This window comes from Geotrypetes seraphini, chromosome 3 (genome assembly GCF_902459505.1).
Source record: "Geotrypetes seraphini chromosome 3, aGeoSer1.1, whole genome shotgun sequence".
NCBI lineage: Eukaryota > Metazoa > Chordata > Amphibia > Gymnophiona > Dermophiidae > Geotrypetes > Geotrypetes seraphini.
The window spans coordinates 274,343,783-274,365,313 of record NC_047086.1 but is presented as its reverse complement, the minus strand read 5'-3'; the positions used below and the strand labels follow the sequence as shown (position 1 = coordinate 274,365,313).

At 43.1% G+C, this 21,531-nt stretch overlaps 1 protein-coding gene across 4 annotated transcripts in view; it reads left to right on the top strand.

Moving 5' to 3' along the window:
* The window catches only part of MTR (5-methyltetrahydrofolate-homocysteine methyltransferase), an 819,135-nt gene that overhangs the window by 544,717 nt on the left and 252,887 nt on the right, over window positions 1-21,531 (top strand). For all 4 annotated transcript variants that reach the window (XM_033935789.1, XM_033935788.1, XM_033935790.1 and 1 more), the window contains one exon: window positions 15,832-15,921. In XM_033935789.1, the coding sequence (XP_033791680.1) occupies window positions 15,832-15,921 (90 nt within the window). The remainder of the gene's footprint in view (window positions 1-15,831; window positions 15,922-21,531) is intronic.

Here is a 21,531-nt window from a genome sequence, read left to right as displayed (position 1 = left end):
CCCAGAACAAGTTTGAGAATCACTGCCCTAGATAAGCAAAACATCTTATACATGGTCATCATTATCTTAAACATGATTCACCAGTACAGTGTATATAAAACTGTGGTGCTATGGTCATACCATCTACTACCTGTCATAAGGTGGGCTGCAACATTTACAATCAAAGGTAAGGCCATTATCAAGAATTCAGAAAGCCCAAAATAGAATGAATTACAGCAATCAGTGGTGAGTCAGAGCAAATTGATACAAAAGTTTTAAAGTGAAACTCATCTGAAGTAAGGTTTCACACAACTCAGCAGATGTAATTTACAAAACTCAGCCTGTAGATCAATTAATTACTTGAACAATTTGAAAACCCTGACCCTAACATTAGTTTGCCTAGTGATGCCTAAGTCAAGGTAGGCATGATTCTGTAAATGGCACCTAGCAGTTGATTGACAACTGCTCCGAGTGGTGCCTTGGAATTTGGTGCCATTTATAGAATCAAGCTCTGTATGTAGAAGTCCTCATAAAAAAGGAGATAAGATTGTTTGACTGGATACAGATCTGACTATGGAAACTCAAGTTTCAAATTTGGTTCAAAATGTTTTTTTTCAAATTAAGATTACTGTGAAGATTAAAATATTTTCTAGATAAATATAACTTACAGCTTGTTATCCAGGCATTGATTTTTTTCCTTACTGGATTATTGTAACTCCTGTTTACTGGGACTTCCAATTAAATAAATACAAAGATGACAAGCCTTTCAAAATATATCAGCTAAATTGATTTTCAATTAAAGAAAATGTGACAAGTATCTTGTCTGTTACATTAATTGTATTGGTTATTATCAGTACAAGTCAGAATTGAGTTTTAAGTGTTATTTGTTTTTAAGATCTTATTTTTCACTTATGACTACTATACCAGTTTTACTAGAACAGCATTTTCCATTTGTTATTTCTTCTACTAGACCTCGGGTTCTTACTGCTTGTTCACCAAAACCCGAGATTAGGTCCTCATTGTTACATGTTTCAACTTCTATTCCAACGTTACAAAGTACTGCACTTACTACACTTGTTACTTCTAATCTTGCTAGTTCAACTAATTCAGCAGATAATATTTCTTCTCTTCCACTCAGGACCCATTCTTAATCAACTTTTTTCTCTTTCTCTTTTCTATTCTCAAACTGTAGATCAATTCAGTCAGTTTTAGAATCCCACCTGAATTCTCTACTTTTTCTAACTGAAACTTGGTTTCGTGAAGGTGAAGATGCATTTCTAACACAACGTTTACCAGATGATTAGTTTGCTTACTCTTCTCCTGGTGGTCTGATGATGCTGGCTCCCTCTAATATTAAAGTTATTCAGCTTTCAATTTCTGCACCTCCTTTAACAGAAGCTATTTATTTGTTGGTTTCCTGATTCAGCATTATATGTATTGCTGATATAATGTACAGAGGAAAAGATGTGGCTCACTGGTTGAGCTGCTGCCTCTGCACCCAGAGGTTGTGAGAACTAACTGAACCGGAAATGGTTTTCAAAGGTGATGATGTGGAGGAACTAAAAGAAATCTCGGTGAATCTGGAAGATGTATTAAGCCAAATCGACAGGTTAAAAAGTAATAAATTGCCTGGACTGGATGGTATACATCCCAGGGTACTAAAAGAACTCAAACCCCTCTGCTGATAAATTGTTTTTGAGTTAATGTTATATCTTGGGGGAAAAGTGTATTCTGAATCACTGGTTGGCTGATGTTCCTCCCTTCTTCTGGTATTGGAGGAATAAATTACACAAATTTATGGGATGGGAAGCCAGACTGGCTTATTCCTCTCGCCGGAGAAGCAGAGACTTTATCCATACTTGGTCTCCTTATTTGGACATTCTGCATCCCAGAGTCACATCTTGAACTGAATGCAGTTGTATCCTGCCCCACCTGTCTAACCTTGGTTACCTCTTTGTTCCTGGCTTGGGGGGAGGGTGGGGGTTGGGGGGTTGTTGGGTGGGGGGTCTGCCGGGGGGGTTAAGAGGCAGGGGTGCCTTTGTTACCCATGAGGACATCAGGGTCCGGTCCTCTTGGGGGGCTTTCCCCCTTTCTTGTATCTGTTAAATTCACGTCTGCTATTTTGTATTGGTTATTTTTTGGATATTAATAAAAATAGATTTCACATAAAAGAACTCAAACGTGAAATTTCTGACCTAAAATCTCCGTAGTACCTTAAAATTGGAGGGTGGCCAGTGTTACACTGATTTTTAAAAAGGGCTCCAGGGCAGATCCGGGAAATTACAGACCGGTAAGTCTGAACTCAGTACCGGGCAAAATGGTGGAAACAATTATAAAAAATAAAATTGTGGAACATGTAGACAAACATGATTTAATGAGATGGAGTCAGCATGGGTTCATCCAAGGGAAATCTTGCCTTACCAATTTGCTTGACTTCTTTGAATAAACATGTGGATAAAGGTGAGCCAGTATATCTAGATTTTTAAAAAGCTTTTGATAAAGTTCCTCATGAGAGGCTCATGAAAAAATTAAAGAGTCATGGGATAGGTAACAAAGTTCAGTTGTGGATTAGGAATTGGTTATCGAATAGAAAACAGAGGATAGGGTTAAATGGTCATTTTTTTCAATGGAGGAGAGTAAACAGTGGAGTGCCGCAGGGATCTGTACTAGGACTGGTGCTATTTAACTTATTTATTGTCAAATATATTTTATTGAGCTCAACAAGAACAAGGAACAAGAAGTACAGCAGAACAGGCAGTATAAGCTCATTATAGCAACAAATGCCATGCAACCCCCCCAAAAAAAAATCCCACCACCCCCACCCCAAACTACCTCCCACCCTCAGTCCTCCTTCAAGCCACCATCCCGAAAATGTACCAGATAGTAAGAATACGCACAGAGACCCGTACAAGATCAATGAACTCAGCAAGAAGCAAAGGACAACAGGTCAGAAGTTCAACAAGCGACTACGAGCCGCTGGGGTCATTGTGTTCCAAAAAGGCTCCCGAGTGCACTGGAAAGTGCGCCCAAGCAAGGAGGAAAAGTCCTGCACATCTCTGCGTTCCCACATCAGGAGTGTGATCAGGCGACAATGCCAGAAAGAATAATCAGGACCATCCACCTCTAACCATTTGATCACACTCAGAGCTATCAATAGAGTCCACTGGAGGAAAAATGCAGTCCCTTGTCGTCTAGGAGAAAAATGGAGAGGGACACCAAATAAGAGCAAGGGAGAATGTTGGATGGTAACATTCCAAATACATTCCACAAAAAGAAAAATGGCATCCGAAAAGGACTGAATGTTAGGACAGGTCCAAAACATATGTCCTAAACCAGCTTCAGGGGCGGCACAGCGAAGACAAGCAGCAGAGGCTTGGAACCCACAAAGGTTAACCCTCTTAGGGGAGATGTACAATTGTAGGACCAATTTATGATGTTGTTCCCAAAATGTAGTATATTTATGTAAAGCAGGTAATTTTTTTACAGCATGTAGAATCACAAGGCTATATTAAGATCACGAGCCCAGGAGTCTCGCAATCGGACGTGGTCAAGCAGTGGGGGACTCATCCTTCAAATGTTTGTGATTAAATTTAAGAGGAACAGGGAGCTGAGATCCAACGGTAAATGCCATAGAAACAACTCTTGACAAGAAGCCGTTAAATGGCAAGGAAGCAATATAATGATGAAGTTGCATGTAAGCAAATTAATCAGTATGAGGGAGAGCAAAATCCGCACACAACTGGTCAAAGAATTTGATCCTTCCATCGTCCTCCACTAATTGAAACAAATAGTGAATCCCCCTGCTTCCCATCTAACAAAACTGGCCCCATCCACCCCAGGAAGAAAGTTCCCATTGAAACGTAAAGGCAAAAAGGGGGAATAGTAGGACTGACAGAATGAAATTTACAGACCCATTGCCAGATCTTCCGCAAGGGGCGGTGTAAAACCGTACTGGAAAGGAGTACTGGCTGAGAGGAAGGAACTGAATGAAGATAGGCACTAAAGTGAGTCTTGGTAAAACAGGAAAGTTCCATTAACTTATTTATGTTTAAATTTTTTTTATTAATTTTCAAATATGTGCAAGCAATACAAACAAGAAAATACAGCAATATTCTCAAATATGTGCACAATACAAACCCTTCCCCCTCCCCCATCAGCCCCCTCCCCAATCCTCGTATAGAGAAAGCATGTCAAGAGCACATAAATCAAAATCAAATACCCAGTCACAAATTCAATAATCTGCTTCTTGCCCATTAACTTATTTATAAATGATCTTGAAATTGGAACGACTAGTGAGGTGATTAAATTTGCAGATGACACTAAACAGTTCAGAGTTGTTAAAACACATGTGTATTGTGAAAAATTGGAAGACTGGGCAACCATGTGGCAGATGAAGTTTAATGTGGACAAACGCAAAGTGATGCACATTGGGAAGAATAACTGAATCACAGTTACCAGATGCTATGGTTCACCCTTGGGGGTTAGCGCCCAAGAAAAGGATCTGGGTGTCATTGTAAACAATATAATGAAATCTTCCGCCCAATGTGTTGCAGTGGCCAACAAAGCTAGGAATTATTTAAAAAGGGATGCTAGGAATTATTTAAAAAGGGATGGTTAACAAAACTAAGAATATTATAATGCCCCTGTATCGCTCCATAGTGCGACCTCATCAAGAGTATTGCGTTCAGTTCTGGTCTCCTTATCTCAAGAAAGATACAGTGGCACTAGAAAAGATTCAAAGAAGAGTAACTAAGATGATAAAAGGGATGGAACTCCTCTCGTATGAGGAAAGACTGAAAAGGTTAAGGCTCTTCTGCTTGGAAAAGAGACGGCTGAGGGGAGATAGAAGTCTACAAAATCCTGAGTGGAGTAGAATAGGTACAAGTGGATCGATTTTTCACACTGTCAAAAATTACAAAGACTAGGGGACACTCGATGAAGTTACAGGGAAATACTTTTAAAACCAATAAGAGGAAATTTTTTTCACTCAGAGAATAGTTAAGCTCTGGAATGCGTTGCCAGAGGTTGTGGTAAGAGCAGATAGCGTAGCTGGTTTTAAGAAAGGTTTGGCGGAAAAGTCCACTGCTTGCCCTGGATCGGTAGCATGGAATATTGCTACTCCTTGGGTTTTGGCTAGGTTCTAGTGACCTAGATTGCCCACCGTGAGAACGGGCTACTGGGCTTGAGGGACCATTGGTCTAACCCAGTAAGGCTGTTCTTATGTGAAGAGCTTATCGGATGGAGTTGTTCCTGCTGACTGGAAAACTGTCATAGTATACCGTATTCCTAAGAAACACTTGTTTAATTTGTCACAGGCCTCAAATTTTTGCCCCATTTCTAATCTTCCGTTTATTTCTAAAGTTTTAGACCTTTTAATTTTTTCTCAGTATTCATAAACTTCAAATATGCTTCACTCTTTTCAATCAGGTTTCACTCCACTGAGACAATATTAGCAGTATTAATGAATAACTGTTACACCTCTGTTGATTAGGGCAAGGCAGTATTGTTAATATCCCTTGACTTTACAGCAGCTTTTGACTTAAGGCTAGATTCACAAAGCAAACCAATCGTGTACCGATTGGTTTGCGACCCAATTTTACTCCGGCCCAATTCACTCACCTCTCTGCCGATCCAATTCCGATCCGTGCATGCAAAGTAGGCAGGGACGCGATTCACTAAACAAATTTTGTAAACCGACTGAGCTGGCCCATCAACACAAGAAGTGACTGCTGAGGACCAGTCCGCAAACGTTTTTTTCCCACTCTCCAGCTCCATTGCCGCCCTGCTCTCTGCTGCCCCAATCTCGCTGCCTTTACTCTGCAGAAGCCCTAGGGCTGGATTTTATGGGGGAGAACAGTGGCTGTTGACCACATTGTTTAGCTCCTCTCACCGCCCTGCTCTCTGCCCTTCTCCTGTCTTTCAGCCTTGCCACCCCGACTCGCTTCTTGCCCCCCTGCTCTTTACCCTGACTCACCGCCCTGCTCTCTGCCTCCTTCCCTGCAGTGCGAGCTCCCGTGTTTAAAGTGGGGCTGCACTACACAGTGCAGCCCCGCTTTAAACCTGCGGGCTTGCACTGCCGAGAAGGCGGCAGAGAACAGGAGAGTCAGGGCCAGTGAGTTTTAGCCTTTTAAAGAGGCTGCCGCCGCCCGGGGATTGCCCTTCAAGAGAACTGATATAGTTGAAGAGATGGCAGGAGAGTTGGGGCCCCAAAAAACAAAACAAAACAAAAACCGCAACAAAAAAGAACACAAAGGCATGCACAGACCATCTACAAGGAAAGCAGATGGTCTGTGCATGCGTCAGGATCGCACACTAGCAATCCATGTCAGCCCCCATGTCAGTGATCCATGTCGCCCCCATTAGAGTATTATTAGCTGCAGAATCCATCGGACCTGCCCGGATCGGACATGGATCGGTCAAAATCGGGCAAGTTAGTGAATCTAGCCCTTAGTCAGTCAGTCTCTTTTACTGTCTCACTTAGAATTACTAGGACTATCTAATGCTTTTGATCATTGTTAACAGAAAAAACATTTAAAAGTGTCATTCTCATCTTCAATGTCTTCTCCTGGTAAACGTTCTTGTGGAGTACCTCAGGGTTCTGTTCTCTCCCTTCTATTGTTTTGTATCTTTCTAAGTCCTTTAGCTTTAAAGATCCATGAATTTCAAAATAAGCTATTTTTATTCAGATGACATTTTATTGGTTTTTCCTCAAAGATTGGATAATCCCAATTTCTGTATTGCTTGGTAGACAGGTATAGTCCTTACGAATGGGTTATGTGCCTCACTGCTACCATCAGGTGGAAACTGAGCACAATATATCAGTATATCAGGCTAGAATCTCCCTAGCAATTCAGTCTTCCTCAGTCTCCATTAGCAGGTGGTAAGACTAATTTGGCTCCCCTCTTAATACTGTTGGAATTTTGTTTTGGACTCCTGGGTTCGCCTTTTATGCCGGATAGAGCTTGGACTGGTCGTTAAACTCGGCGGGTCTCATGCTGGATCCCTCCCCACATCTTCCTCTACCTCCCCATATTTTTGTAGAGGTGATTCAGCCGGCAGCCTGGCCCCCTGGTTGGTCAGCTCTCCAGCTTTGAGAGCTGCGAAGTCTGTTCTGTAAAAGAAGAAAAAAAAAGACAAAATCCTGAAGTGTGCTGGTCTAAAGGACTCATTTCCCTTTAAAACTGCCTTTTTATTGTATTTTCTCATCTAACTGGCACTTTTCTTTCAGCTAGGGCAGTTTTCAACACAATGAGCACTTTTAAAGGGAAAAAATGCTCTGGCCTGTGCAAGCGTTGTGCAGGCCAGAGCAGTGGTATAGCTTCGTCGGCAGCGGATGCCGGCAGCCAGGGCACCCCGCTACATGTACCTCACAAGTCAGCTTCGGATCGCGGGGAAGCCCCGGCTTCCCCTGACGCCCACGTGGAGGGTCCCCAACCGCTGACAGTCAAGGAGAAAAGGATTCCCTTACCGCTGAAATGGCTGGGGATTCCCTTTTCGCGTCGGTCAGTTCCTCAGTCTCAGCGTCAGGAAAGTCCCTGGCTTTGCAGACGCGGCAGACCGCAGGAGCTCCGATTTCGAAGGGAACCTCCTCTTTCATCTCAATTACCTCAGGTGACCTTCCCCCTTTTCTGGAAATATAGGGGCAAGGTATTGCAGGATCCCCTGCTGGGACAGGGAGTCCCTTGGGGCCGCTGGGGGTTTTCCCCCTGAATTTATATTAGCACTTTGTAAAGCTTATGTGCTGGTGGCTGAAGGTTCTGTGTCCACTCCGGGGGTCTCGGGGGGGGGGGAGGGTTGACCTCGACGTCTTCCCTGTTACGGCCCCACACAGTGGCGTTTTTGCCCCCTCTACTGTCTCATCCAAATGCCCGAGGGTCTCTTGGGATGAGGATTTCTGCCCAGAGGAGCAAGATGTTATTGATGAGGATCTGGACCCTTGGGGAGATTTCCAGGATCCTCTTGGGGGATTGGATTCCACCAGCGAGGGGTTCAAGGACCCTCCAGCTGGCGAAGATGCGTCTGTGGTGCATATTTTTCAGCGGGAAGAGCTTCATGAGTTAATTCTTCAGGTCTCCTCGGTTTTGCACTTTGAGGACACTGTGTCGAAGCCCCTGCATACGAAGGACCCCTTTGCCTATGGGAATCCACTCTGCTTCCCGCTCTTTTCCTATGCATCAGGATATTCGGGATATTATGTTCGCACAGTGGCAGGTACCGGAAGCTCCCTTTCGTTTTGCGTGCTTTATGACCCGCCTGTATCCCATTCCTGAAGGGGATAGGGACATTCTGAAGTTGCCTGTAGTGGATATGGTGGTCTCGGCCATCTCTAAAATGCATGCTGTGCCTGTTGAGGGTGGTGTGGCCTTGAAGGACCCAGAGGAGTGTAAGTTGGAGTCCCACCTTAAACAGAGTTTTGATGTGACAACTCTGATGGTCCAAGTGGCGATGTGTAATGGGCTGGTGGGTCGGACGTGTTTTTTATGGGCCGAGCATGTCCTTGACTGTAAAACTTAGGATTGGGAATTGCTCAGGCACGAGGTGGCAAAGATTGAATTGGATGCTTCTTATCTTTCAGATGCCATGTATGACCTCTTGCAAGCTTCTGCCAAGTCGTTGGCGTTTCCAGTGGCATCTTGCCATACCTTGTGGCTTCGCGCTTGGTCGGCGGACTCGGTGTCCAAAGCTAAGTTGACACAGTTTTCTTTTAAGGGATCATTCTTGTTTGGTGAGGACCTGGACAGGTTGGTTCAGACTCTCACTGATTCTAAAGTGCCTCATTTGCCTTAGGATAGGCCTAGGCCGCTGGCTCGAGGTGGTGTTGCTAGTGAATGTGATTTCTACCGTTTCCATCATGGCTGAGGGGCTGCCTGCATTCAGTCCTCTGGGTCTCTAGAGGCAGGTTCTTTCAGCGCATGCTGTCCTTTCGTGGGGCCCACCGGGGTGCAGGTAACGCCCCCGTAGGGTTTCCTGCCGCCCGTCCTGCCCAATGACTCCTTGCCGGCGCCCTTCTTGGTTCTGGTGGGTGCCTGGCTGAGGGATTTTTATCCAAAGTGGGCAGACATCACGTCCGATCAGTGGGTTCTGAAGGTGATTTGGGACGGTTATGCTTTGGTGTTTGCCTGTTTCTTGCCAGATCGTTTTCTCGCTTCTCCCTCGCAGGGGGTGTGGAAGAAGTAGGCCTTTTGCCAGACCCTTCAAAGATTGTTGGATCTCCATGCGATGGTTCCAGTTCCCCCGCAGGAGTGGGACACAGGTTGGTACTCGATTTAATTTGTGGTGCCAAAGAAAGAAGGGACCTTTCGGCCCATCCTGGATTTGAAGGGGGTCAACAGGGCTCTTCATGTGCCTTCCTTACGCATGGAAACTCTGCAATTTGTGATTCTGGCGGTTCAGTCGGGGGAGTTTCTGACTTCTCTAAATCTGACCGAGGACTACTTGCACATTCCTATTTGGGCCTCCCATCATCGCTTCCTGCGCTTTGCGATCTTGGAACAACATTATTAGTTCTATGCACTTCCCTTTGGTCTGGCCACGGCTCTGCGGACGTTCACTAAGGTGATGGTGGTTGTCGCAGCAGCGTTGTGCAAAGAGGGCATTCTAGTTCATCCTTACTTGGATGACTGGTTGATTCGAGCAAGTTGTTCCAGGAGAGCACCTGGGTCATGGCTCGGGTGGTGGAGTTTCTGCAGTCGCTGGGATGAGCCACTTGCCAAGAGCCAGCTGTCTCCATCTCAACGCCTGGAGTATCTAGGAATGCTGTTTGACACCTCCATGGGGAAGGTCTTTCTTCCAGAGGCCCGGGTAAGTAAATTGCAATCTCAGATTCGCCTGCTTATGGCGTTCCGGTGTCCTCGGGCATAGGATTTCCTCCAAGTTTTGGGGTCGATGGTGGCCTCCCTCGATGTCATGAGGTGGTAATGGGCCCACATGTGTCCTATTCAATATGCTTTTCTTTGGAGGTGGTCAACTCAAAGGCACAGTCTGGATCACCCTGTTCTGCTTCCGGGCTTAGCTTGGGGCAGTTTTCGTTGTAGCATCTGGTACAAGAGGTGAGTGTGGATCAGCCACAATGGACTGTGCTGCTCAAGGATGCCTGTCTTCTCGGGGATATCAGTGTCTAGGTCACTCAGCTCAGGGCAACTGGTCCACGGAGGAAGTTTCTTGGTCGATCAATGTCTTGGAGACCAGAGCCATCCGTTTGGCGTTGCTAGCCTTCCAGTCCTGTCTAAAAAAAAACAAGCTGTGTGAAAGTTCTCCGTATCGCATGAGCGTTTTTCTACACACTATCGTTGGTTCCCTGAGACAGGAGTGAAACGTGCACGTCGGAACCTGCAAGCTAAAAGATAAGTTTGCTGAGTTCTTTTAAATCATTCTATGCATGTTGCTTAAGAGAACTTTTTAGCCCTCTTAGGGCTCCTTACGATTTACATTTTTAAAAGACTTGATATAACCTGCTGTCTATTTTTACACATGCGATGATTGGGTGGTGAGGTGTTTTTTTCTGGGGTTTTCCCCAGTCACCCCTCCATGATTCTGAGCATAAAAATTTTTTCGTAAACTTTATTCATATTAGCTTTATTGTATTATTTATAAGTATCATCTAGAGTGGTTTTTTGTTGCAACATTTATCCTTATCACTCTTCCTATTGAATTATTTCATATTTGAAGTCCTTTTTGATGGGCAAGTCAATCAGGGTTCTGTTGGACAATGCCATGGCGGTGGCCTATGTCAATCATCAGGGGGGGGGGCACCAGGAGCCCTTTGGTGGCACAGGAAGCAACTCTGCTCATGGTCTGGGCGGAGTCGCACCTTCAGGAAATGTCAGCATCCCACATAGCCAGAGTAGAGAATGTTCAAGCAGACTTCCTAAGTTGTCATGTGCTAGATCCCGGAGAGTGGTGTCTCAGCCTGGTGGCTTTTCAGTTGATAGTGCAGTCTTGGGGTCAGCCCCTCATGGACCTGATGGCCACAAGGGTCAACACCAAAATACCCCGCTTCTTCAGTCGTCACAGAGATGGTCAGACCGAGGGCCTGGCTGCTCTGGTTCAACCATGGCTAACGTAGGGGCTTTTGTATGGGTTCCCTACATGGCCATTAGTGGACAGAGTTCTTCTCCGCATACTTCACCATCCAGGTCTCGTGGTTCTGGTGGCTCCAGATTAGCCTCGACGACCATGGTATGCAGATCTAGTGCAGCATCTGGTTTTTGAATCCTCTTCCTCTACCTCTCTTGGATGACTTTATGACTCAGGGCCCCATTCCAATGTTCGATCCGGGTCCCTTCTGTCTTATGGCTTGGCTCTTGAAAAGGGTCGCCTAAGTAAGAAGGGGTATTCAGCTAAAGTGATCTCAACTCTATTGGGGTCCTGGAGGTTGTCCACCTCTCTGGCTTATGTGAGGGTTTGGTGTTTCTTTGAGGAGTGGTGTGATGCACATGGAGTGGTCTCTTTTCGCGCTTCCCTGCCTAACATCTTAGAGTTCTTGCAGGATGGCCTGGATAGGGGACTGGCTTGGTCTTCTCTCTGGGTTCAGCTTGTGGCCTTGTCAGCCTTTCGTAGGTTGTTGAAAGGTCAGCGTTTGACTGCCATTGCTGATGTGATTTGCTTCTTGCAAGGGGCCAAGTTGCTCAGGCTCCCGTGCGTCCTTCTGTTCCATCTTGGGTTCTGAGTTTGGTTCTGTCAGTTCTAGTGCGCCTTCCTTTTGAACCGTTGGGCAACTGCTCTTTGAAGGACCTTACTCTTAAAACGGTTTTCTTGGTAGCCATTACTTCAGCTAGACGTGTTTCTGAGCTGCAGGCTTTCTCTTGTAGGGCTCCCTTGGAGTTTTCTAGGGAGCGGGTTGTCTTGAAGTCTGTTTCATCCTTTCTGCCAAAGGTAGTTTCTCCTTTTTATGTCAATCAGGCAGTGGTTCTCCCGGTGTTGGGTAGCCCGGAGCAGAGACAGCTGCACAAGTTGGATGTCAGTCGGGTCCTTCGCTCTTATGTGCAGAAGACCCAAGAGATCAGGAAATCAGATCATCTCTTTGTCCTTCTAGTAAGGGAGATGGCGCTTCTAAGGCTACTATTGCGCGCTGGATCAAGGAGACTATTGCTTCTGCTTATCTTCTGAAGAAGAAGCCTGTTCCAGAATTTCTTAAGGCTCATGCCACTAGGGGTCAGGCAGCTTCTTGGGCTGAATCTTCTCTAGTGCTTCCAGTGGATATTTGCAAGGCTACAATTTGGTCTTCTCTGCATTCCTTTATAAGACACTACGATGTGGATGTTCAAGCGCGTAGGGATGTGGTATTCGGTGAACGTGTTCTGGTGTCGGCCCTTCCGGAGTCCCACCCTTAATGGGTATTGCTTTGGTACGTCCCATTCGTAAGGATCATACCAGTCTACCAAGCAATACAGAAGGAGAAATTAGGTTCATACTTGCTAATGTTCTTTCTGTTAGGTTGTAGATTGGTATAGTCCACCACCCTGTCTGTCTTTGTGCGGTGATTGAAGGTTTTTATTTTGCTTGCGTGCAGATTTTGTTTTTTCTGCAGGTTCTAGAATTTTTCTAAGGCCGGGGAGAAGTAAGAACAGTAGCTATGGCTTAGCTGGTGAGCTGTGGGGATGTTTTCTATACCAGGATTAAGTTCTACACATGTTCCAACAGTAATTTATGTTGTTTTTTTTACTCCTTTTCAGAGTGTGTTATACTGTTTTCAGTTGAAGTTTTTCCTAGGTTCTGCTTGGCTATTCGGCAGACTGAGTTGCTAGGAAGATTCTAGCCTTATATACAGGTTTGTGCTCAGTATCTACCTGCTGGTAGCAGTGAGGCATATAACCCTTTCGTAAGGACTATACCAGTCTACAAGCTAACAGAAAGAAAATTAGCAGGTAAGAACCTAATTTCTCCTTAGTCCCTTTACAATCATGTCTCAACATGATCAATGAATGGACTACAAACAATAAATTAGTTTTGAACCCTCAGAAAACTACTGGAATCTGGATCACAGGCACTTTAAGTTCTCTGTCATTTGCTCCGCTTTTGCGTTCTCAACCTATTAAATTGCTGAACACCATGAGGTATTTAGGAGTTCATCTAGATCAGTGTTCTTCAACCTTTTTACACCTGTGGACTGGCAAAAATAAAATAATTATTTTGTGGACCGGCAAACTACTAGGACTAAAATTTAAAAACCCCGTTTACGCCCCATCTCCGCGAGCTCGGTCCCCGCAAACCATCTGATCCCATCTGCACAAGCCGCAATTATGATTTTATATTGAACATATTTTATTAAAGTATAAAAAGAAACAATATTCTGAACAATTGTGATTTTATAAATACAAATATACAGAGCACGGACCAGCAAAACCCCTGTCTCCCCCCCCCCTTCACTTATATCCCCTCTACTATCACGAAAACTGATCCTCTGATTTACGGGATCACGGCAGAGGGAACGTGCTGCAGAGATCGACAGCAGCCTGCTAGGTTCGCTACAGCCGATCGGAGATCCTCTTGCAGGCTGCTTTGAAGATGAGACCGGGAAGCTGGGATGGAGGGAGGGAAGGAACGGTGGGCCAAATCTCCAGCCAATTTGGCCTGCAGGCCTGAGTTTGACATCCCTGCTTTAAGCTGAGTGGAAGTCCTCCATATACAGGTCTGCCAGTAGGGGGTTGAGTTTCACTATCACATTTTCAATAGTGAGGGAAAAGCAATTTCTGCAGTACTTCAGGAAACCTGCTTGTCTCTAGGAATTGAAAACAAAAATATTGAAACACCCTCTCCCCACTGGCAGCAGTGAAGTTAGAAGACTCCTGCTGAGCTTAGAGGAAACAGCAATTTGCTGATATTTAGCACCAGTACCCTGATAGTTGTCCAAACTTGTCCAGATGGTTATCTGGGTCCTGGCTTTGAATATTGGCAATACCCAGATAACTTCCGGCTCTGCCCCTGGACTGCCTAGTATTACCAGGATGGTCATTAAAAGTTTTCAACAGCATTATCTGGATAATGTGCTGAAAATCTGAGTACCATATATACTTGAATATAAACTGAGATTTTGGGGCCTGCCTGTCCCCTCTTGGACTTGTTACTGGCCTCTGTGGCCGGGCCAGTTTCCAAGTATGAGGGAAAGCCCGGCTCGGACCACAAGTAAGAATTTTGTACGCCTTTTATATGGTTAAGTGAAGGAAAACCCGGATACCGGATTTCTGGAAAACAGCATCAGGTTTATTAGTGTCCCAAATAAAAATAAGAAAAAAAAACATTCAAACTTGGCTTCTTAGATGCGCCCAGGTGCTGCCCTTACTCTCATACAGTTCAGTCCAGGAGAGTCATATGGGGCTTAACTCAGGGACTGGATAGCCCATTTTCACCACAATAATCAAAATTCCAAAACTCAAAATTGCCCCAATAGTTCAGTACCTTCACTGTCCCATATCCCCTTTGGGTTTGTCAGTTTCTCCTGACTACTGTTCCTTGCTTTACAGCTAAGCACGGCTCATGCCAGCCTTTTCACATCTCAGCTCTTTTCATTGTCACACATCCAAACAAGGTAAACTTTGTTTCTTGCTCTAGCCCACCTAGTTTGGCGTCTCCAGGCCCACCCGATGTGACCCTTATCTGCTTTATCTCCTGCTCCTGGGGAGTCTGAACACTGTGCTATTTACTGTAGCAATTTCACTCAATTAGGCAGGGCTGCCCCAGCCCTGCTTCAGTTCAGGTTTAAACGGAGCAGAAACTTTTCCCACAGGACAATATTGGACCCTCACACACTATACTCTTCCATATCCATGTCCTCACCAAACACACTACCCCCAGGGTCACTGTACATTTCCCACTCACACTCTTGGGAACCCTGGCTTTCCATTTCCACATTCATTCTAGGCTTTACATCCCATCCCCCTCTCTGCATGTCTGCCAGCTCCCCTGTAGCATTTCCATTAGGGTAAACTTCCAGCCCTTCCCTCTGGGGTTTAATAGGCAAGTCACTATACCTCCTGTGGGTTATACTGCCTCTCCTTGTGGGCTGGCCTGCTGCAAAACGTCCCTGCTGGGGCTTAGGCAATGTGTGGAAGCTAGGATCACCGTGGATTGTTTGGCTTTCCCAATCAGAGCCAGCTGAGCCTCCCCCTGCTGCCTCTGCTTGTTTCCCATTTGAGGCTTCCCAGCCTGCAAACTCCGGGGTCTGACTCCACCCCTCTCCAAATTGGTCTCAGGTTTCTCCCTCACTTGGGGAAAGGAGTGATAGGGGAAATTATTAGTTTTCAGTGCCCTCCCTATCTGGCTCTTGGGCTGTGCTGTGACCTGCCTTTTCTCTCTCACTCCTGGCTTTTTTACAGGGCCCCGTGCTGCATGCTGGGGAGATTTAACAGTCCTTTTCACTGGGACAGGAGCTTCCCTGTCACACCTCCCATGGGTCCAATGGTGAGCCGGGACAGAAGTGATCTTTCCTGCGTCCTGTCCTGGCCAACTCTAAACCACTCCGCCTCCCTAACCCTTGTAACATAGTAGATGACGGCAGATAAAGACCCTGGTGGTCTAGAGGTGAAGCAGGGCAGGCACGATCTTCCTACACTCCTGCCCTGTGAGAGCTGCGATCAAAAATGCCTGCAGCAAATTCCCACTTGTGCAGATGAGGGCAGAGCTTGCAGGGACGGGACAGAAATCATGGAGAAGTGATCCGGATGTAAATAGATCCCGCAAGAATGGGGACAAATATGTCCCTGTGTCATACTCTACTAGGCACTTCACCAACCTATTTTTAAGGAGATAAGGTAATTCCTGGTTTTTCTGTATATGGTATGTCCTAAAGCTTCAGGTTTTTTTTTTTTTTTTTTTTTTTTTTTTAATAATCCTCTGTATTTGCTTTTATTTTAGACACATGCAAAAGAAGGAAAGAAGTTGGTGCAGAGTGATGAATGGAGGAGTAGCACTGTGGAGGAGAGACTGGCGTATGCACTTGTTAAGGTGAGAGCTCCACATAAGCTACTGTATCAAAACACAAGTGTTATGCAAACACTGATCCTGCACTTTTCTTAAGGACTGAAGTCTCTGGGCTGGTAAGTGCACTTAGGAGGTATAGCACAAGAGAAAAAGATGTGGATTAGCATAGATTAGATTAGTGCCTATCACTGAGGCTTCAACTTCTATTTTCCTGTCACATTTGTCCATCTTTCATGAGTGTCATATGCCTCTAGGAGTTCCTCTACAGAATTGGGAGGTTTAACTGTAATCTCAGCTGAAAAATAAGAGAAAGCAGAAATGGAAAGGATAAGGTGAAATTATATTGAAAGGTCAAAAATCTGCAGCAAGGTTGAAAACAACTTATTGGGAGAAAGTGACAGTAGAGATCAGGATGTCGGTCTTCCGAAGCAAAAAGATGCTAGTCATGCGATAGCAAGCAGTGGTGGTATCACAATAGTCACCCTAGCAGGCAGAGATTACACAGAGAGCCCCTTTGGAGCACAACAACATAGTGTAAATAAGTGGACTTGTGTGAATTCTTGTAGGAGGGCATGAGTACTGCAATGCAGGAGCAGTGGAAGATAGCAAGATAGCAGCGGAAGCTGTGAGAAAAGAAGTGGTAAAACAAAAGGATGACCAATTGCCCTTATTAAGTTACACAGATGATGTGCCATAGCTTCAAAGTGAATTGCAGGCATAGTTTAAGGAGCTGCAGCAGGTTGTGATAAGTATCAAAAGAGTGATAGTGGATATGAATGCAGACTTGATGATCTGACATCGCTGATATCTATCATCAGATGGAGGGAGGCATGGAGAAGCATGTGGAGCAGTTGAGACAGATGGGCAAGTGCTTGGAGAACAAGGAGCAAAATGATCAGGACTTAGCTTACAGTCTTGAAAACTTAGGAAACTGAGCATGGAGACAGAACTTGAAGTTTTAGGGAATACCATGATTTTGAGAACTGCAAGGAGGTAATGCCTAGAATTACCCAGGTGATCCTGGCAAATGGTTCAGTGCGATGCAATTCTTGAGGAGTACATGTGGAGAGAGTGTACAGATCACTAGGGAAGCTGCAGAATAACTAGCTATGTGACATAGGGGCACCATGCCATGACTACTCCAAGGAGCAAGTGGAGGAGAAAACTTGACACTGGAACAGATTCACTGGAAAGGGTGTCAGGTGGAGGCCTTTGTGGATCTTTCTTCCTTTACTCTATGTAAGTGGTGCAGCTTCAAGGACATCACTGAGGCTCTAAAGTGGGAGAATATTTGGTATAATAGACCTTCCTCTGTGAATTTCTCTTTACCATTAAAGGAAAGACTTCATTCACTCATACCAGGGAAAAGCCAGTAGGAACCATGCAGTAGGGTGACATGCCTTTCAAAAGATCAGATGTTTAGAAGCCTAAGGAGCAACATAAAATGGCTGAGAATTTCAGAGCATCAGTAGAGGCTGAAAAGACAGTCCAAGGAGGCAAATGAGTTAGATGCTAAAGGAATATGTGGGGACTGATCCTTTTCTTGTCTCTTTTTTTGTTAGAGAATGCTGTTGGTGCATGTTTCATTTTAAGGCAGTGTGGACTGGGGGTTCAGAGGGACTTAAATGGGAGGTGAATCTACAAGGTATGGGGAGTTTTGTGCTGGACAAGAGAGGTGAAAGTATGCATGAGGTGCTGATACTATTGGGGTAAGTTGGGGCCTGTGAAGGATGTATGTGATTCTAAGAGAAGGGACTAGATAGGGGTGCCAAGTCAAAATATTAAGGGGAGTGGGATGGGAGGAAGGATGAAATATTTGTGCAGATGGGTTCAGGGAACAATTGGGTGATACGGGTATTGGGGGCATGGAAAAATGGTGTCATATTAACGTGAGGAGTCTTAACTCATCCCGGAAGAGGCCGAAGCTTGCTGAACATAGAGATAGTCTGCATAGGGGTACACACATAATAATATAGTGGAACCGCTCACTGCGCAGGAGAAGGCAGTTCTGCTGTGAAACATCACAGGGTGGATTCCTCACTGTGCGTGTTGCCATGAGTCGGTGGCTGATATATATATTTCCAAATCTATGGCAGCAGAGACCGCGAGTCTCCTTGCAGAAGCTGCCAGTTATCTTATTGCACAGCTCTACCTCTCCTTCCAGAGGGCTGTGCAGCTGCCCCTCAGTTTTCACTTCTGAAAATGAGTTTAGAAGTTGTCTTTTGATCTTCTCTGATTTATTGTTTTATATTTTAGAGTACTTTCTTCCTTAATTGTGAAGCTTTTGTGCTGCAGAGGTTCCCAGCTTTGACTTCAAGAAGACACGGATACTCGGTGAAGAAGTCTGTTGCTAGCAGGTGTCTCTAAAACTCTGCTTTACCAGTTAAGAAGGCTTGGGGACCATTCCCTTGGGAGCTTGGCTCACCCCACACTTTGTCTGGATCTTGAGGGCAGGTTGTATGAGCCCCAGGTCAGTCCGGGGGCTGAAATGAGGCTAGATGCATTTCACCCTCCCGCTGGTTAAGCAAGTGGATCGGTGGGGATGGGGTCTCAGCCCACCTTCTTAAGGTCCGACTGACAGCCTGAAGAAGCAGGCAGCTGGAATCTTTGCTTGTCTGAGGCAGAAATTCTTCTTCTTAGCTGCACTGGCAACTTAAGCAGAAAAAGCAGTTCCCAACACATCAGGCACATGTGAGCACTGGCTATTGCAGCCTATGGGAAAACGTGTGTGTGGAGGGGGGGTCAGAAAATTGCAATTTTGAGAGTTCCTGGGGCCAGATTCAGGGTCTCCTACCTTTAGAAACCCCTTCCCTGAATTTTTGGAGTTTCTTTGTGGCTCCCATGGGCTGTTTTAGTGCCAGAATTTCTATTGCGGCAGCCATCTTGATTTTCCAGATGTGGGTTTTCTTATTTTTCAATTCTTTATTCATTTTCAAATCTTTTAACAAGTATACAATAATTAATCAAATATTCATACAAATCACTTATCTTTTATTACAATAATTTTTGTTTTCCTTTTCCTTGCTTTAAGATAATTTGCCAGTAATCTTCCCGCCTTATTTGAATTACCATAATATTGAGTTTGTTGAGAAAACAAATCACTCCTTACGAATTTAGAAGATATCTCATTATATTTAGCTTTTACTTTTAATAATAATTGCAAGGTATTCCATTCCCATCTATTAATTAACTTATTTTCCAGTATTTGAATTTCCTTCTCCAAATCAGAAAATTGTTTCTTAAATTGTTTTCTAATATAAGCTGAATATGAAATAATATTACCTCTCATGGTTGCTTTGAACACATCCCATAACACTTCTATATTAATATCATCAGTGGCATTAATTTGGAAAAATTCAATCATTTTTAATTTAAAATCTTCAATAAAATTTGAATCTGCAACCAAAGAATTATCAAATCTCCAAACAGGCTTAGAACAATCCTTTTCCTCATATTTTAACTCAATCCATACAGCACCATGATCAGATAAGAGAATAGGATCTATGATGGCTTTTATTACATTCTGTGCTAATTTATTAGAAACAAAAATATAATCAGTTCTTGAAAAAGAATTATGAACCTGTGAACAAAAAGAAAATTCCCGATCATTAAAATGAAGAATATGCCATATATCTATTAAATCACAAGATTGCACCAAATTATCTAACCCTAATGATTTCATAACTTTACTTGGATTTTTAACCATAATTGGATCCATTACAGCATTGAAATCTCCAGCCACCACTAAATTAGAAGTAGCCAGTGGGAGTAATAATTGTTGTAGGTTCTTAAAAAATTCCATTTGATTCGTATTTGGAGCATAGATATTAACCAAATCCAGGGTAGTATTTCCCATGCTCATTTTAACATGTACCCATCTTCCTAAGGGGTCCAAAGCTATCATTTGAAAATCAGCTGTACATTTCCTATTAATTAAAATGGCAACCCCAGCTTTTTTCCCATTTGCTGGAGCAAAAAAAACTTTCGAAACCCAACCCCCTTCCAGTTTTTTAGATTCTATTACTGACAGATGCGTCTCTTGAATAAAATATACATCCGCCTGTTGCTTTTTAAGGAAATTTAACATTTTCTTCTTTATAATTTGGTGATTCAGGCCATTGACGTTTAAAGAAAAAAACTTAGTCTCCATCTAGAATCTCCTGTATATACCAGCAATAATAAGTCAACTTATTCAAATTAAAATGATCAGACACCAACACCCAAATAAAATCCAAGAAACAAATAAATATGATAGAATTCCCCCATCGATCAAATTCTCTTTATCCCTAAATTTAGAGAAACCCCCAACCCCCATCCCACCCATCCCTCCCTTTAAAATGGATAAACTTGAAACACGCATAGGATATGCAACCACAACATCCCCCAGGCAATATATAATCAATCTCTCTTCTTATAAATATAATATAATAATTAATTAATATCATAACACCAATTCATATACCCCACATAATAAAATGACCATTTAATTCATATCAAATATATAGATTCTTATACCCCAGATAATAAAATGACCATATAATTCATATCAAATATATAGAATTAATCAAACTATTAATTCATGAAATAGCCTCCTACCCCTAAATTCATGTAATTTTTTCATTTGATCAACTTAGAATTATATTCATCTGCAATATTATATACTATATTAATTGATTAATATCATAAGCATCAATTCTATATAATAAAATGACCAACCATCAAATTCTAAAAAGAAAAGAAATCATATAAATTTATATTCAATACATATATCCCATAAATAAAATGACAATACTAATCATATCAAATATGTAAAGTTAATCAAATTATCAGTTCATAAAATTAATCTCCTAAACCTCAATTCATGTAAAATTTTCATTCATTCAACTTAGAACTAAATTCATCTGTTATAAACAGAACATTTTAAATAATTCATATTTTAGAATTCCATGTATCTTACATAAGAACTCTCTTAAAATTAACACATATCACTCCCAATCTTCTTTATTTCATAACATATCAACTAAAATCCTTTTTATTAATTCATTAAAATATGTAATTCTTAAATGCATTTTATAACTAGAATCACATTTAACATGCATTCAAAAAATTAATACCATAAAATATGCAAAAATAAAAGAATATCTAATCAATTCACATATATCAATAGTATTGAATCAGATCTGCAAAAGCATGTCCAATAACATTACTCTCCAAGCTAAATATCATAGCTTATGCTTTCAAAATTTCTTTTTTTTTTTTTTCCTCCATTTAAATAGTCATTGGCTCTGAAGTATTCAAGAAGTCTTTCAATTTCTCTGGATCCTCAAAATAGAGTGACTTATTCCCATATGACACCTTCATTTTTGCAGGGTAATATAAGCCGTATTTGAAGCCTTTCTCTTTTAGCTGAGGTCTTAGCTGAAGAAATTGCTGTCTCAAAGCCGCAGTATTCTTTGCAAAATCTGGCAAAAATAGTAATTTTGAGCCTTTGTAGTTCAAGTTCTTATCAGCTTTTGCCAAGCTCAAAATTTCAAAGGCTTGCTGAAACCTCAAAAGCTTAAAGATAAGAGGTCTGGGCTTTGACTGACTAGCTGACCGTTGAAAAGGAATTCTGTGTGCCCGTTCAATTTCAAT